Source organism: Megalopta genalis, chromosome 1, assembly GCF_051020955.1.
Source record: "Megalopta genalis isolate 19385.01 chromosome 1, iyMegGena1_principal, whole genome shotgun sequence".
Lineage (NCBI taxonomy): Eukaryota > Metazoa > Arthropoda > Insecta > Hymenoptera > Halictidae > Megalopta > Megalopta genalis.
This window is the reverse complement of record NC_135013.1, coordinates 6,279,033-6,298,592: the sequence shown is the minus strand read 5'-3', so window position 1 is coordinate 6,298,592 and position 19,560 is coordinate 6,279,033. Positions and strand designations below refer to the sequence as shown.

General features: G+C 39.3%; 1 protein-coding gene across 3 annotated transcripts in view; it reads left to right on the top strand.

The window, feature by feature from the left end:
• The first annotated feature begins 639 nt into the window (after positions 1-639).
• Positions 640-19,560, top strand: part of LOC117223653 (uncharacterized) — a 697,320-nt gene continuing 678,399 nt past the window's right edge. The window contains exon 1 of one of the 3 annotated variants that reach the window (XM_076519266.1): positions 640-3,527. In XM_076519266.1, coding sequence (XP_076375381.1) covers positions 3,488-3,527 — 40 coding nt within the window. In that variant the 5' untranslated portion in view covers positions 640-3,487. The remainder of the gene's footprint in view (positions 3,528-19,560) is intronic. The other 2 variants (XM_076519267.1, XM_076519268.1) reach the window with 2 other exon arrangements.

Genomic DNA, 19,560 nt, shown 5'->3' with positions numbered 1-19,560 from the left:
AAAAACATAACTTAATATGCTTAGGATCGTTTAAAATGGCTTCGAGCGCAAAGGATTAATATTTCCATTGTTCGAAATTTAATCCGAACATTTTTGCCACAAATGCGTAAATTCCACGATCTATAGACAATGCTCAGTCGATTCGGTACCAAACTACAGCAGTACAACTTTCTCACAAAAACATAACTTAATATGCTTAGGATCGTTTAAAATGGCTTCGAGCGCAAAGGGTTAATATTTCCATTGTTCGAAATTTAATCCGAACATTTTTGCCACAAATGCGTAAATTCCACGGTCTATAGACGATGCTCAGTCGATTCGGTACCAAACTACAGCAGTACAACTTTCTCACAAAAACATAACTCAATATGCTTAGGATCGTTTAAAATGGCTTCGAGCGCAAAGGGTTAATATTTCCATTGTTCGAAATTTAATCCGAACATTTTTGCCACAAATGCGTAAATTCCACGGTCTATAGATGATACTCAGTCGATTCGGTACCAAACTACAGCAGTACAACTTTCTCACAAAAACATAACTTAATATGCTTAGGATCGTTTAAAATGGCTTCGAGTGCAAAGAGTTAATATTTCCATTGTTCGAAATTTAATCCGAACATTTTTGTCACAAATGCGTGAATTCCACGATCTATAGACAATGCTCAGTCGATTCGGTATCAAACTACAGCAGTACAACTTTCTCACAATAACATAACTCAATATGCTTAGGATCGTTTAAAATGGCTTCGAGTGCAAAGGGTTAACATACCATCGCCTGATAGCGTTTCTCTCAAACCTAGTAATTAAGACGGCGAGTTCGACGTGACCAATGAAAAGAAAAACACCACGCGGATCTGTCAAGCGCGTTGCGAAGATCCTTGGTCCTGAACCTCGCTGTGAGAAGAAGAAGAAGAAGAAGATGAAGAAAAAGAAGATCCCGCGGCGCGACGTCTCGGTGAACGAAGAGGTGCCCGCAGCCGATAGAACAGCAAAGAGCGACGCCGTTATCTCGACGAGTCCGTCGGTTCTGGCGGAATCGCGAGCGCCGCGCGGCGGCGTCCCGACGAATCGGCTCGGTCGCTGGCGCCCAGCCAGAGGCGTCCCGACGCTTGCCGAGAGGGTGGACCGAGTCCGGCCGAAGACGGCGTCCCGGCGTCGAGCGTCCGTCAGTGCGTGTGCGACATGGCTGCGAGGCGCTGCGCCGACCTAGACGCCCTCCACCTCGCGATGTGAACAGACCCGCAGCGTCCTCGAACGAGATCGCTGAACGATCCCCGACGTTGCACCCCCGCGCGCTCCGCGTCTCGAATCGAATCCGCGGCCGCTTAGATCGCGGTGGATCGGTGAGAAGCCGCCTGTGCCCGCGAACGAGGACCCGGCGCCCCTGAATCCGGAGGCTGAAGAACTTTTTGGAAGGCCATCGGCCGAGTGTCAACGCCGAGTGCCGTCGTGCGCGGTGGTGGTCGAGGGTTGCCGAGGGTTGTGCGACGGACCCCGAGGAACCGAGGGCGCGTTCCGATCCGCGTTACATCGAGGCCCGGCCGACCGGGCCGGTAGACGGGGTCGTCTATAGTTGTCGAAGGGGTTGTTGTGTTCGCGGCGGAACAACCCGTTCGCGTTCTTGGGTGGTCGAACTCTCTGGCGAACGCGTCGGCGTGGACGACGCGGCTTCCGAGGAGGGTAGCAGGTGAACGACACCAAGGCGAAGCAGGAAGCAGTGGCGCGCACACACACATGCTCGAGTTTGATTAACGAGAGGATGGTCCGCGAGGCTCCGATGAACCAGAACCAAATGGAGGAGGAGGAGGAATATTAAGGGCAGAGCTGAAAGTCGACGACTGTCGGTCAATGCCGATTGTTAATTAATCTTGGGGCGAGTCCGGAGGAGGCTGCTCGGAGAGAGCTGCTCGATGAAAATGTAGAGAGGACGAGGGGAGGGACAGACGTGCCTCTCGCAATATGGCGAGATAAATGAACCGGCTGGTTTCGTCGGTTCGAGAAGCCGTTGTCTTGGTGGAACGAGAACGTATCATTCCTGCAGCGAGAGAACGTTGCATTCCCTGTAGAGTAAATCGTTGGTTCTCTCTCTCTCTCTCTCTATTTCTCTCTCGACGTTGTACAGAAATGCTCGCCGAATCCACCTACGCTAAGGACCTTCGCAGGCTAAGGACTCGCGTGACTTTAGTGACCTAGTTTTACAGTGAATCGCCGAGGATCGAATCTGTTCAGCCTTTGAACTGTTGATAGGATTTCGAGAATGATAGAAACTTCGGTTAAATTGATTGAAACTTGAGTGGGAGAAGAATCGAAGTTGAAGTTAAGAGTCAGAGTTAAACCGTCGGAGTTGAACTTCGGTTTAACCTTCGCTTTAAAGTCCAAGCGCGCTTTCGAACGCTCTGGAACAGCCGGCTGCTGCGAGGATCGACTCGGGCTGCGAGTCCAACGAAGGTTCCAGCGTCGTAGAAGAAGACAACTCGAAGGTAACTGGACCTCGACGGACCCGGAGATCAGCTCCGGTTAGCTCCAAACTGCCAGCCCCGGCATTAGGTAACCTCGAGACCTAATTACGGATGCACAGAAATTGAGGACCAACGTCAAAGCGACTCGCTGATCAAGCGCGATCACCATTTGCTAGAATCACCACTGCTAGAATCAAGCGTCTATCATCCCCAAAGTGAACTGGAAGCTGGGAACATTGGGAACATGAACGAAAGTGACGCGGCGACCAGTTGATGTGACCCGAGAATCATCGACGTTCTCGTCGAAGAAGAATCGCGAGGCTGACTTATCAACCTCTCGCAGTGCCTAGAACGTAAATCAAAGTGTCCCGAGAGTGATCATCCCCTAAACTAGTATACTATAGAGTAACCTACGCTCTAGTCCTCTGCGAAGACTGTTTTACACCCCGAAGAACGAAGTGGCCGACTATGGTCCTCCGCGTTCGGCGAACATAAATCGAGCGACCCAGTGACCCAGCCACTTCGCAGCGACCTGGCCGACGGAAAATCGAGCAAGATGACCGGCCGGTGAGCGTCGCTGGATCCCGACGGAGGATCGACGCGATCCAGGAGCGTGGCGCGGCGATGTTCGCGGCGGGCAGCGATGCCCGGAGATCGGTGAGGCCTGGAATTTCGGGGCGGCAGCGAGGCGAGGTTCGCGGATAGGCCGATGTGTCTGTCGACGAAACGGTGGCATTCACTGCGGCCGCGTGATCGTGAAGCAGAAGAAGAGGAAGAGGAGGACGAGGAAGAGTCGCAGCCCGTCCCCGAAGAGGACCGTTTCGCTCTGCGCCCCCTTCCCGCTCCGGCGGTCCTGTCGCCGGTTGCACGCGTGCAGCCAACAACCCCTAGAGGACCAGAGGAGCGCACGTGCGCGGCTGCCGACGCGCGTGACCGTGTCTCTCTCTGTCTTCTGTGTGGTTAGAGCAGTGTGTACAGTGTACAGGGACCGACGATGGAATATCGGTGAGGTCACGAGGTCACCGCAGAATGCCTGAGCCGAGGGCGAAGCGCTGTAAACACTGTGACGGTACGACGCAACAACACCCTCTGGACACCTTTAGCCAGGAGGACGTGTCTTCTTTTAACCTGTGTGCCACTTGAGGATCGATTAACAAGACGTGCAGAGTTTTAGCGACTAACATCGTTTATTAATAAAGTTTTCGCCTGGTTTCTTTTTCTTTTTCTTTTTTGATCTGTCACTGATTAACCCCCATGTCCGTTGCAGGCGCGACGTTCGACGACGTTCGCGCCACGTTTCGTACGGAGAGTTTGGTCTCGATTCGACGGTCGAGAGGTTTTCCGCTTTGCATGGTTTGAAGTGTTCTTGTACGTCGAAGTCGTAAATAAATTTATAGGTTAGTTATTTTAATAGAATTTTGTATAATTTTATGGTTTGATTAGGTTTTTGTATTTATTTGGTTGGAAGTGATTTTAGTACAAATTTAAATTGATCCATTGCTTAGGGTGGATATTAATTGAATGTATTTTTATTTGAAGAATAATTTATAATACGAATTTTCAGTGCAGTTGAATTAAACAGTTTTTAGATTTGTTATAGATTTGTTATATTATATTATATTTAAATTTTGATGGATTCCGATAAGATTTTATGTTTTAGTTGATTTTTAGAATTGGAATTGATTTTATAAAAATTTTATTCAATTGATTATATAGAGATTATTGGTTATAATTGATTTTATGTTTTACTTAAATTTTAGAATTGGAATTGATTTTATAAAAATTTTATTCAATTGGTTATATAGGGATAATAATTAGTTAAATGTATTTTTAATATAAAATTGAATGATAGTAGAAATTTATTATTTAATTTGACTAAAAAGTGAAAAGAAGATTGTTGTAGATTAAATATAATTTATACAATCTCATGGTTTAGTTGATTTCTATATAAATTTGACTAGAAATTAATTTCATTTATAAATTTAATTCAATTGGTTTTAATTGGGAGATGGAACAATGTTCATTTATACGCTTGCGAAAGTTTCAGGGATTATTGAGATGTATCGAAATGAAAACTTGGAGCAACGAGTTCGCGACTGAAATTTTAATAATTCATAAATATTAATAGCCAGCGAAATTTGATTTCGTCGTTTTTGTTTCACGCACTCTACGTTCGGTGAAGTACGTTTATTTTTGGTTTACGTGCAGCTGCTCACTTGTGACATACTTGATGACAATACCTTGCTGAAAATTGTCATTATTCTCTAGCTGCCACCTCAAATACCTTTTTATAAAATATATACCGATAAGTAAAGAAAATTATTTTCTACTCTTAGTGATCGGTGCTAAACGAGTGGATCAGAATCATAGCGGCGTGATTCACATTTTTGAAAATGTTGACTTATAGTGACTCTTAAAATGTAATTTATACACATCAAAATTTTAAAAATAAAAAGTGAAATAAATTTAAAAAGTTGCTATAAATTAACTTGACTCTAAATAAAGTTAAGTTGCTATAAATTAACTTGACTCTAAGTAAAGTTAAGTTGCTATAAATTAACTTGACTCTAAGTAAAGTTAAGTTGCTATAAATGAACTTGACTCTAAGTAAAGTTAAGTTGCTATAAATTAACTTGACTCTAAGTAAAGTTAAGTTGCTATAAATTAACTTGACTCTAAATAAAGTTAAGTTGCTATAAATTAACTTGACTCTAAGTAAAGTTAAGTTGCTATAAATTAACTTGACTCTAAATAAAGTTAAGTTGCTATAAATTAACTTGACTCTAAGTAAAGTTAAGTTGCTATAAATTAACTTGACTCTAAATGATCTTACCTATAAATTATCGTAACAATAAATTCGGTCAGTTAAAAATACACGTGTTAATGAACAATAACACTCCTCGCTTCTCAAAATGAGACAAATCCGACTGTGAAATCGCCACTATGATTCTAACCCGCTCAATTGTCGGCGGAGTTTTCGCATGGTTTGGTTTGCTGTCTATTTTCGTCGTACTTTAGCCACTGTATCGACGGCTAAATAAAAGTGTAAACTGAAGCTGCATTTACTTTCATTAAGTTTCTCATCCTGCAAGGTCCGCAATCTGCGAAACGAGATTCCAAAGCGACAGCATTATTTCTCACGAATTTTGCTTGTCCGCCGTGATTTATCGCGGTTCGATCGATCAGCCGTTGCTTGACGAAATTTCGATCGCGATTCCCGTTACATTCTGCCCCACCTCTTCGAGACCACTTTTCAAGGGTTTGTCCAGACAAAAAGTGGATAGCAGCCAGCTGAATCATTTCCAACGCGGTGCGAAATATTCCCGAAGGTTCTCGTGATTTGTCATAAAGTCAAGGTCTCGTCGGCACGAAATTGTCGCCGGTCTTCGAATATGAAAATTCTGTCCGCGAGGCTGAATAACATTTCTCTCGACATTAGATCAGCTTTTAAACGCACCGACGCCTCAGCAATTTATGGCAATCTGTGCGTTACACGCGGCGAATATCACAATAACGCTCGTTCTAAATCAAAATAAATGTCCTATTCTTACATTTATAAAGTTGTTTTCAGTGCTCCGCAAATCCAGTGTTAACGAAATATCAATTTTTGTTTGTTCTAACATTTTTATCCATCATCTCGTTACGTCATTATCTAAGATCTGCGTAGAGTGCAAATGCTCGAACCATTTTCAGTATGTCTCCCTAATTGACGCCCAAATTGTGCACAAAAATGGACAATTTGGGAGGAGGAGATACGATTATTCGAGCCTCGCAGCTCGTTTTTATGATTGTTGACAATCGGTAACTATAAAAACTAACCGCAAGGCTCGAACAATCGTTAATCTTCTCTTCTCAAATTGTCCATTTTTGTGCATAATCTGAGCGTCGATTAGAGAGCTTTACTGTACTTTGTTAGTTTTTGCGACAGAGCGAGCAGAAGAATCATAACGGCCTTCAGTGAAATACTCGCGTTTCGCAAAACTGGATACGCATAATTCGATAAACCTTTCAGAAAAGCTGCGCACAGTCCGGCAATATAATTCTCGAGCACCGTCATTCTCTTCAGATGACGTAATGCCGATGAATAAACTTTTGTTAGAACGCGATGCCACTCTAAATGCTCGTTTGCACGTTCTCCACGATAAATTGTGAGCATTTCTAAATCGCTATGGTGAACAACCAAGTGGACGATGTAAGTCGACGTTATTTATTAAGCTGCTAAAATCATGATTTTTGAAAGACTCGATAGCTCGGTGCTTTCACCGTTCGAAAATGTCGGAAGCAAAGCAAACACGTTTCCACCAATTTTCGCTAATATCCAGGCGTCTAGAAACTTATTTTTGTATTAAACAAATGAGTTTAGATTGACGAGGTGACTATAAATAGTACTAAACATGACCAGAACTGATGTTCGAGTGGCAAGAAAGGGTGAAAAATGCGAATATTATTATTTCCGTACTGTGATAATTCTTCCATCATTTTCTCACCCTATTGCAAAATAGATATAAAATAGATAACTAAAGGTATTAAATAATCTATTAATACTCGTTATATAAATACTAGTTTAATTATATTAATACTCGTTATATTAATACTCGTTATATTAATACTCGTTTAATTATATTAATACTCGTTATATTAATACTCGTTTAATTATATTAATACGTGTTATATTAATACTCGTTTAATTATAATTAATACTCGTTATATTAATATTCGTTTAATTATATTAATACTCGTTTAATTATATTAATACTCGTTATATTAATACTCGTTATATTAATACTCGTTATATTAATACTCGTTTAATTATATTAATACTCGTTATATTAATACTCGTTATATTAATACTCGTTTAATTATATTAATACTCGTTATATTAATACTTGTTATATTAATACTCGTTATATTAATACTCGTTATTTTAATACTCGTTATATTAATACTCGTTTAATTATATTAATATTCGTTATATTAATACTCGTACTTGCACATATTTTACGTGACAGGACAGCTTAAAAATATAATAAATAAATGCTTAACGTGGCCATAATCGGTACAACTACCCTATTGTTAACACTAAACCTACCCCGCCGGTCAAACGACCGGTTTCACATTTTTTTATTTCACAATTATTGAAATAACGAAAGCTATTTCCCTTAAAAATTGCTGAATATATTTCTTTACACGCGCTGTAATAAAAATAGCGAAAAATTATGAATAAATTCTGCCACGTAATTCTCGCGAGGCGATTTCCGTCAGTCGCTTTTAGACCTCGCCGGTTTCAACGTTAATCGTTGATCTAGCCCGCGAAGGGCCGGTTCCATAATCGTCGTGCTGCGTCGTCCGAAAGAAACGGACCGACGACCGGCGAAAGTGTTAATTAGGGACGAATAGGAGGCCATTTGATCTGTGGGTCATTTATTCCGCGGCTGTGGCCGGACACTTGGACCAGGCTTGAGGCAGACCAAGGCGAGTGCGCATAGCGCATTCCGATCCCGATCGGATGGCAACCACGTCCAACGTCCAACTAGCAGCTTCCCCTCCGGCCGCTTCGCCCGCTTCACCCTCGCCGCGCCTCTCTCTTTCTCTCTCGCCTCCCTCCTTTCTTTCGTCTCTCGCGCTCCACACCGACAGTATTTTTATCCCCGGTTATTCACCCTCTTATCTGCGAATAGAGGCGCCCCCTTATCCACCTGGATTCATGCCTTCTTTCCGTCACCGGCGCGCCCCGCCGCGTCCCCCCGCCGTCTCCGTCGCCCGACAATACGTTTATTCATCGGGCCGAGCGGATCGGCACGGTCGTAATTGGATTCTCGGCTTACCGATGCCACCAATAAACACGTGCGATCGATCGAACAACGTCTTGATCTCTTCCCTTGGACACAGACTTCGCTTCATTTGCTTTTCTTCAATCTCGACGCGGCGCATCGTGCTTCGTTTAATCGAAAAATATAAAGAGATAAATATTTTTTAGGGGAGGGGGTAATGAGTAACTCGGGCACGGTTTGGAGGCTTTACTTGGTATATTATTGTCGCGTTTTCTGTTATTTTATTTGTGGGAGAACAATAATCGAAAAATTATATATACAGCGTGTCCTAAAAATATGGTACTTTATTTTGTTATGGAAATGAGGGGTTCCTGAGGTGATTTGCAGCAACTTTTTCCTTAGCGAAAATTCAATCCGCGGCTTCGTTTTCGAGTTATTAACGAAAAACGTGGACCAATGAGAGGCGGGAAACAACTGACGCGAGGCCGTCCAGCCAACGAGCGCGCGAAGCTCAGTTCCGCTGATTGGCTCGGCCGCCCAGCGCTAGGCGAGCTCGCCGCTCATTGGTCACTGTTTCTCGTTAATAACTCGTAAACGGAGCCGCGGATTGCATTTTCGCTGAGGAAAAAGTTGCTTCAAATTGCCTCAGGAACCTCTCATTTCCCGGAAGTACCATAATTTGGGGAATTTATACATGGAGATTATTTGTATTATTATATTTATATATTATATTTATATAAATTATAAATTTATATATATATATATAAATTTTTAATTTTAATTGTTACAGAGTATCGTATAAGTAAAAGAAAAAATAAGATAATTGTGCAGTCTCCGCTTAATTCCTTAATATTTCAAGCACTAAATAGCACGTGATAAACATTTGAAGCACTCGCTGACGCAATTCTTGTTTAATCAATTGCTAATCAATTTCTGGACAATTCCTCTGTATCCAATGCTTTAAAATTAAGAATGGATATTCAAAATAATTTCTCCTCGTATATATATATATATATCTTAATTTTAAAGCATTGGATACAGAGGAATTGTTCAGAAATTGATTAGCAATTGATTAAACAAGAATTGCGTCAGCGAGTGCTTCAAATGTTTATCACGTGCTATTTAGTGCTTGAAATATTAAGGAATTAAGCGGAGACTGCACAATTATCTTATTTTTTCTTTTACTTATACGATACTCTGTAACAATTAAAATTAAAAATTTAAAACAATAAAAATATTGGAAGAATTTAAGGACATCTGCATATTATTTTCAACAGGCTTAAATCATTGAAAAAAGCGAAAGAAATGTTTACTATAACCTTGACACATTTTCGTTGGAATTGTCGAGCATAATTTTTATTTCGCATAAAAATCCGCGGTTTATTTATAACAAATGGCTAAAATTTCTCGTACACATTACATAAATACAATATTTTCGACTCAACGAATTCTTTCAATTTTTTTTTCAACGAGTCCCGAAGTGAGAGAAATAATTAGCACGTATCGGAAACGGGTTTCTGTCCGAGAGGATTTTCAGTTTGCTCGTTCTAAAAAAGAATATCGATCGTTTGATGCCAAATACTAGGCCCACGAATACTTCCGTGAGTCAGTGTCCGTATTTTCTTTGAAAACAAATGTTTCAATCCATTTCCCGTAACCTATTAGATCTAATCTTGGATTCCTTGATTGGAGTCGTCGGTGGACGAATGTATTACGCTTTTCGTGTTCCGCCGTTAGAAAAAATATTGACCGAACGTAGGAAATAGGATGAAAGAGATCTCCGCCGAGTATGACAATGATTTTTTTTTCTTGCGGCTGCTAAGAACGCGCATTTTGACCAACGTCCTTTCTCCAACGAGCACATTTGCTGGAGCAAAATTTGCTTCAATTTTTTTCAATTAATCTTTTGCCGCTCCTGTTTAGCATTCAAATGCTTGCGCACGTCACTTCGACCTTTTATTATGTAAAACAAATTATGAAAAATTTGATTACTGTTATAGTCACTACTGAGTTGGAATTTTATGTCCAGCCAAAGGAAAGGAATCATTAAAAAATGAACTGTATACAAAAGTTATCGTAAAAAATTATTCTTTCATTCGATTCTTAATCACTCTTTGCAATAAAGAATTACCCTAATTGTTTCAGTATAATTGTTCTAGTGTTTGAACCACAAAATGCAATGCAAATTTCTATATATATAGGGTGTCCCAAAAATGCCTCACAATCCGGAAATGGGAGATTCTGTGGTCGTTTGAAGTAACTTCTTCTTTTGCGAAAATGCAATCCGTGGCTTCGAGTTATTTAACAAAATTTGGGACCCCCTTTATTAATTTGAATCAAGCATTTTGAAGCGTTAGGCACGACAAAGGGTTTAATGATCGAAAATTTAAAGTGCATTGACGTCTATAAAAAGTCTACTTCGTACTATCTATGATGTCGCGAAGTAAATTCTATCACATAAATGTAAATTTTATTACAGTAGAGCCTCGATTAACCGAACTGGATTATCCACGATCTTCACCACTTCGATTTTTTTTTCGTTTTATGTTATATATACATACATTTATATTTTTAATAAAAGTTAAGCCGTTTGTATGGAACTAAAAAATAATATTGTTTTAAAAATAAATTTTCACACAACACGGTATTTTCTAAGAACATATTCACCGTGTTATAGGAGGGTTAACTCGTTTTTATTATTATTTACAATCGATGACTATAAAAACGAGCCGCAAGGCTCGAATAATCGTATTTCCTCTTCGCAAATTGTCCATTTCTGTACTCAATTTGAGCGCCAATTAGGGGAAACTTACTGTAAGATTACCTGTACTCGACTAGCTCGATCTTCTTGATGCGAAGAAACTCCAAAAATTGCTGAACCGCCAATAAAAATTGCCTTGAAGGTACCACTCACAATCGCGTAGCGATCGAGCAATTCCCTGATTGAGCATCGCCTTCTATTGGGTTGGCAACTAAGTAATTGCCGATTTCAGTTATAGACTAGTTATTACTATTATTATTATTATTATTATGTTATTTCTTATTATCCGTGAATGTTAGCAACTGGACAAATTGAATGCAGCGGTCAAGGAAAAGCGACCAGAATTGGTCAATCGTAAAGGTGTCATTTTCCAGCAGGACAATGCTAGGCCGCACACGTCTTTGTCCACTCGGCAAAAATTGATGGATATTGGTTGGGAATTGATGTTACACCCACCATATAGCCCTGATCTCGCGCCATCGGATTACCACTTATTTCGATCCCTGGACAACTCCCTTCGTGGTAAAACTTTCAATGATGATGACGCTGTAAAATCTCACTTAACTCAGTTTTTGGCCGAAAAGGATCAGACTTTCTACGAGCGTGGAATTTTCAAGTTGTCAGAGAGATGGCAAAAGGTCATCGAACAAAATCGAAAATACATTACAGATTAAACTTCGTTCCAAGTAAAAAAAAATTTTTTATTTCATTGAACAAATCGGCGATTACTTAGTTGCCAACCCAATAAAATTCCGATGGACCACGTCAATTCCGTTTCCTATACGAGAGAACGTTGCGAAATTGCCTGGGCTCGCAGTTTACAGTAGATCGGAAGACAGATCCGCAAGGTTCGCGATCTGTTTGCGCGTAAACGCCGGGATCTAGCGGGGCCGGTGTTTATAAGTTTTTGTTTAAGAGATCCCCGATGCAGACATAAGAAACGTAAAAAACGGGCGCGGGATAGCGAAATCCTTTTTTTAATCGCGGCCATCTGGCCGGGGTCCGGTTCGACGTTTCGAGAAACAAAAAGAGATATGGCTGCGAAACGATCGGCCGAGTACGATCGCCGGCCACCGCGATGAACGGAAAGAAAGAGAGGAAGAAAAAGAAGACGAAGACGATGAAGAAGAAGAAGATGTAGATGTAGAAAAAAGTAGGCCAATACCCGAAGTGATCGTTACCAATCTCGAGCGCTTCGATGTTTGCATAGGCGTTCGGACCGGAAAGAAATTCAAATAAACGGATGCTACATCGACCAAACTTCCCCGCAAATAATCCGCGATATTCCGGAGATCTCTTCTCCCAAACGGTCGCCATTGTATCGTTGCCTCTCCTGGAAATTTCCGACTTCGACTGCAAATCTTTTTCCGACGAATTAAAACATCGCTGCGAACAATTTCGAGTCTTCGCTTTTTCTTGCGAATATCCTTAGCTTCGTCCGCGGTCTTCTCGATTACTATGCGAGATATTCGAGCGACTCCGCGAGCAACCGATAGGCTCGGGTTTTCTGTGCTTCTCGAATTTTTCGCGAATTTTTGCCGAATTTGTTCAGGCTTGGAATAGGGTTCGAATCGGATTTGATCTCGCGAAAGGTCAATAATCAAATATTTCGATCGAGTCGAACAAAAATTTAAGCAATATTTAGTAATTTATTCCTTGAAAACTAGACGTCGTAGAACTAGAAAAGGTTTTTCAATGTATTTTGACGTGATTCGATGGCAAAGAGGAATTTTTGTTGCATATTTTACGTGAAAATTGCTTCCAAAAATTAGTGAAATCAAAGGGCGAAGGATCCACCTATAAATTTTAATGCATCGAAAAATTATGACATTATATCGATTGAACAATAATTGAGTACTTTTAGGAATCCATTGCAAACATTTGCTTAGCTCCAAATTAACCGAAATCAAAGAGCCAAGGATCCATCGATAAATTTTAATGCATCGAAAAATTATGACATTATATCGATTGAACAATAATTGAGTACTTTTAGGAATCCATTGCAAACATTTGCTTAGCTCCAAATTAACCAAAATCAAAGAGCGAAGGATCCATCGATAAATTTTAATGCATCGAAGAATTATGACATTATATCGATTGAACAATAATTGAGTACTTTTAGGAATCCATTGCAAACATTTGCTTAGCTCCAAATTAACCGAAATCAAAGAGCGAAGGATCCATCGATAAATTTTAATGCATCGAAAAATTATGACATTATATCGATTGAACAATAATTGAGTACTTTTAGGAATCCAGTGCAAGCATTTGCTTAGCTCGCTGTTATTTTCCGCGGTGGAATTCTAAAAAACGATGTATTTTTGGTGCGACCTGCTGAGAGGGTGCTCTTAAATGTTGCGTTCTCGCCGGGGCCAAACGACGCGGCGAGGAATCCAACGATCTTCGGCCGAGTTGCTCGTTACAGTTTCATCCGTTTGCACTTCCAGTTTTCCTCTCTGGTCGCGCTTCAAAATTAAACTCGAGGACTATGTAGCACTAATGGCGCTCTTCCGCGTTGTGAACCGCGACGACGAACAAAAGCGGCCATTGAGCCGCGCGCATTCATCCGTGGAAGCCCGTTCCGAAATAAAAGCCCTGTCCCTTAAACCACGACGGTCGACACCGCCGCATTCGTCTTGCATATCAAAAGACAATTATCATCGGGGAGAGAACACCGAGAGCACATCTCGTTTCGGGAGTGACGAATGACGTTCGCCGTAGCTCAGCCATGCCTCGCGCTATACTAATCGCTGGACGGCACATTTTGCGAATTTCCGACGAAATCGGTGCTCGAGGAGCACAATTTTCGAACAGCGTGATCGTTTTCGTTGAAGAGTAATCAAAGGTGTTCATTTTTTAGCGTGGCTTTCAAATTTCACGGTATTTAAATTCTTTGTACTGGATTCACGCGTGATTTCTCCCTAATTCGCGCTCGGATTGCGAACGAAAATGGACAATTTGGGAAGCGGAGATATGATTATTCGTGCCTCGCGGCTCATTTTTGTGGTTTACGATTGTCAATAATTGTAAAAATGATGCGCGAGGCTCCAATAATGGAGTCTACTCTTCCTAAATCGTCCATTTTTGTGCGCAATCCGAGCGCGAATTACGGAGAAATTAGTGCATTATTTGACATCCGACAAGTAGAAACGATGTGGTCAACAAAATTTCAGAGATATTCGATTCAACGAGACTTGTTTATTATTAAAAATTGTTGCAAATTCGATGAAAATTGTGCAGGAGCTGGAAGAATATTTCGTACAGTATATAGAAAAGAAAACTCTGACCATCAAGCATGCAAATCGAAAGAATAATTAAAAAAGTTTGAAGAAAGAGAGACTTACAAATAAAGTTAGTAAACAACATAATCGTTTATACGAAACGCATTTTTTAAATTTTCGTTATAGACTCGGAGAAAAAAAGTTAAAAATCGAGAGCCAAGCAACAGCAAAATTTGAGAAAAGCATTTTGGTCGTTGTTTAGTAATCCCTTTGTGTTGAATGACATCATAATCACTCACTATTCTTTCACTATGTCAGTGTTTCTTCAAAGCGTTACAAAAGCGTCCAATTTTCAGTGCGCTAAAAAATAGAACTCACGCCACGTGTCGACTAAGAAGGCTGTTTTAGCTGAAGATAGAAGATGGCAGATTTTCTAGCCGTTTTCAACGAGGAAAAAATTAATCCCTCTGTCATCTAAAAAACGAATCGCTGGAATAATCGCGCCTACTCTTCCCAAATCGTCCATTTTTGTGCGCAATTCGAGCGCGAATTACGGAAAAATGAGTGCATTATTTGACATCCGACAAGTAGAAACGTTGCGGTGAACAAAATTGCGGAGATATTCGATTCAACAAAACCTGTTTATTGTTGAAAATTGTTACAAATTCGATGGAAATTATGCAGAAGCTGAAAGAATATTTCATACAGTATGTAGAAAAGAAAACTCTGTCCATCGAACATACAAACCGAAAGAATAATTAAAAAAATTTAGAGAAAGAAAGACTTACAAATGAAGTTAATAAACAACATAATCGTTTCTACGAAACGCATTCTTTAAATTTTCATTACAGACTCAGAGAAAAAAAGTTAAAAATCGAGAGCCAAGCATCAGCAAAATTTGAGAAAAGCATTTTAGTCGTTATATAGCAGACTAATCCCTCTGTCATCTAAAAACCGAGTCGCTCGACGCAATTTCAAGAAAGTAATTGCGTTTGAAAAGGCGTCCGAACATTAACGTCACTCGCTGTGCACACCGTAAATGGTTATTTGCGAAATTACGAGAACTTTCACGGTCCGGTTGCACCGGAAGAGGCTCAGAGTTTCGAATCCATTGTGCGCCGTCGATCGGACGGTGATGTATGGTCCAGGGACGGCCCGATGATTACAAGGAATCCGTTCCCTCATCCTTCGAGAATCTTGTCGTTAACGAACGTCCGCCCCTTTTAATTACTTGGTTCATTAATCAGCCCGGAGACTGGTCGACGCGCCGGGGGTGACTGCCCTTCCGCGGCGAATAAACAGCCTGTTACGAGTTAATTCGCCGTCCCTGAACACGCTGTTCCTGGGACCCCCCCCCCCCCCGTTGTTCCAAGTATTCTCAACAATTTTTTCCTCGTTGAAAACTCCTAGAAAATCTGCCATCTTCTATCTTGAGCTAAAAAAGCTTCCTCCTTAGTCGACACGTGGCGCGAGTCCTATTTTTTAACGCTCTGAAAATTGGACGCTTTTGTAACGCATCGAAGAAATACTGATATAATGAAAGAATAGTAATTATGACGTCATTCAACACAGAGGGATTACTAAACAACGACCAAAATGCTTTTCTCAAATTTTGCTGTTGCTTGGCTCTCGATTTTTAACATTTTCCCCGAGTCTATAACGAAAATTTAAAAAATGCATTTCGTAGAAACGATTGCGTTGTTTACTAACTTTATTTGTATAAGTCTCTCTTTCTTCAGATTTTTTAAATTATTCTTTCGGTTTGCATGCTTGATGGACAGAGTTTTCTTTTCTACATACTATACGAAATTTTCTTCCAACTTCTGCATAATTTCCATCGAATTTGTAACAATTTTTAACAATAAACAGATCTCGTTGAATCGAATATCTACGACATTTTGTTCACCGCAACGTTTCTACCTGTCGGATGTCAAATAATGCACTAATTTCTCCGTAATTCGCGCTCAGATTGCGCACAAAAACGGACGATTTGGGAAGAGTAGACGCGATTATTCGAGCGATTCGTTTTTTAGATGACAGAGGGATTAGTTTTGTTCCTCGTTGAAAACTGCTAGAAAATCTGCCATCTTCTATCTTCAGCTAAAACAGCCTCCTTAGTCGACACGTGGCGCGAGTCCTATTTTTTAGCGCTCTGAAAATTGGACGCTTTTGTAACGCTTCGAAGAAACACTGACATAGTGAAAGAATAGTGATTATGACGTCATTCGATACTTCGTCTGTCGTGCCAATAGTCTCAAAAAATTTCATAGAATTGAAGTACACAATATATTTAATGAAATTTTGAAATTTAACGTAAAATAATGACATAAATATGCACAAATTTTAAATGGTAAATGAAACCACCGCACTTGATATTAATTATTTTTATAATTAGCTCATTTTTTATTATTTTAGATTTCGATTGTGTGTCAACTGAGACTTCGGACTTAATAAAATAGGATAAATTCTCTGCAATTGTCCCTCAGCTTGTAAATCAAAATGGACGATTTGGGAAGGGAAGACACGATTCTTCGAGCCTCGCTGTTCGTTTTTATAGTTGTTGGCAATCGGCATCTATAATAAATTGTCCATTTTCGTTTACAAGCTGAGAGACAATTCGGGAGAATTTACTGTGTCATCAAATCTGCCCGAATGCTTTGTCTTGCAATTGAATACCGTTTCTTTTTTAAATCAATGTTAAAAAGCTGTCGCGTTTAAGGTCACATTTCCTTCGCTCTCGCGGCGCGCATAAGATAAATATTAATATATTAGTTAATACATTAATATAGTATAAATATATATAATATAATACATATATATTTAATATAATATAAATATATATATATATAATATAATATATAATATAAATAATATAAAAAAATAGCTTTAGGTGTACAGAGAATTAATATTAATACATTATTATATTAATATATTGATATATAAATAAATATAAAATATAAATAATATAAAAAGATAGCTTTGTGTGTACAGAAAATTAATATTAATATATTATTATATTAATATATTGATATATAAATAAATATAAAATATAAATAATATAAAAAGATAGCTTTGGGTGTACAGAGAATTAATATTAATATATTGTTATATAAATAAATATAAAATATAAATAATATAAAAAGATAGCTTTAGGTGTTCAGAAAATTAATATCAATATACTATTATATTAATATATTAATATACAGATAAATATAAAATATAAATAATATAAAAAGATAGCTTTGTGTGTACAGAAAATTAATATTAATATATTATTATATTAATATATTGATATATAAATAAATATAAAATATAAATAATATAAAAAGATAGCTTTAGGTGTTCAGAAAATTAATATCAATATATTATTATATTAATATACAGATAAATATAAAATATAAATAATATAAAATGATAGCTGTGGGTGTACAGAAAATTAATATTAATATAATAATATATTAATATTAATTTTCTGTACACCCAAAGCTATCGTCTGTTCCAAAAACTTCTCCGTAATGACACGGTTGCCTAAAAAATAGCAGCTCAACTGCGGCAAAAAAAAAGAAGAAACGGTCGCAGCTCGTCGCACGGTTCAGAGTACAACGGAAAGCGAAATAAATTCGGCACGGGTTTGCGAAATTCCTCACGGATGTATCACCGGCCGAATAACGCGGGATTGTTTAGGGTCCGCGGTGGCGTTAATATCCCTCGGGGTGGCTCGATCGAATCTGGAAATTGGGCGGCTCTGGAGCGGGCCAGGAAGCCCGGCCGAACGTCATCGCCAGATGTTCCCCGCGGCTCTCGATCAGCCCGAGAAACGCCGTCCATTCGGAACCTTCTCATTTTTACGAGATCCGCGGGTCTTCTTCAAAGAGGACCGCGACCGTTCCATGCCGATGGACACTGAAATATCGTTCGCCATTGGCCCGCCTTTATCCTCCGCCTTTTTTATTCCGCCGGTTACGCAACCTCCAGTATTATTCCTGTCTTTATGCTCGTCCGTGCCGATTATTCCCCAAGGCCGTGATCCACGGAGGATCCAGCCGGCGTGGGCGATGACAATCGCGCGATCGAGGGACAGTGGTCTTCCATAAATTTCCGTCTAAAACCGTCCGCGACGCGCCGAAGCTCGCGAGGCCGGCTAATCTTTTTGATTTAATAACTCTCGGAGCCGTCGCGGGACGACGCCATGGTCTTTTTTATTGGCCGGAGATTAGGGTGGAGAGCGCGGTGGAGATCCGTCGAGGATTTTCCGCGACGCGAGGATTGCCCTATGAAAGCTATAAAATTCTCTCGGATTGCCCTATGAAAGCTATAAAATTCTCTCGGATTGTCCTATGAAAGCTATAAAATTCTCCGAGATTGTCCCTCGGCGTCTAAACGAGAATGGACGATTATTTATTATTATTTATTGTTGCGGTTTATCAAAATGACCGGTTTCTAATTTTTTATTTTACGGTTCTCGATATTGTAATAACGTTTCCGGCAGAAATTTTTAAATAAACTTCTTTATCCAAGCACGTGTTATCGTAACAAATCGCATAAATCTTGTCATTGTTATAAAATAATGTACATTCGCCTCGTTAAGAGATCTAGTCTCGACTCACTAATTGCTGAATTCTTTTTTTTTTAATTTTTGACGGGAAAAGTTATGTATATGCACGAAAAGTCGCGTACCAATATAATTATATTCAAATTATGTTTTATTGTTAAAATATTTGATATTTTTTAGAAAGTTCCAAATAAGGTTGCATGAATGAAAAGAAAGAAAAACATTTTTTTTATTGTATGAAGAACAAAAGACTGAGCGAGTAACACACAGTTACCATAACCTCTAAATTACGTATTTATGTATGGTATTCAATTACAATATAAAAAGCAAACCAAAAATATCATGCTTCAAATACGATAATTTTGTTGTATCCAACTTGCAAATGATTTCCAAATTTGTTCACTTGTTGAAAAAAAATAACGAATAAAAATATACGCACCGTGTGCTATAAACAATATTGACTGATATGTATAAAATGGCGTTAAAAATTCCAAAATCCCCAAATGAGAATCGTGGCAATTAATAAGTTATAATTAAGCACTAAAAGTGACTGACGTTGCTGCATAACGACAAGATTTGTTTAAACCTTTCGTCGTTTTTATTGCAATGCACGCTCATGGATCAGCAAATTTATTGCTAATTGCAATAATAATAAATTTATTGCTAATTGCAATAATAATAAATTTATTGCTAATTGCAATAATAATAAATTTACTGCTAATTGCAATAATAATAAATTTATTGCTTATTGCAATAATAATAAATTTATTGCCAATTGCAATAATAATAAATTTATT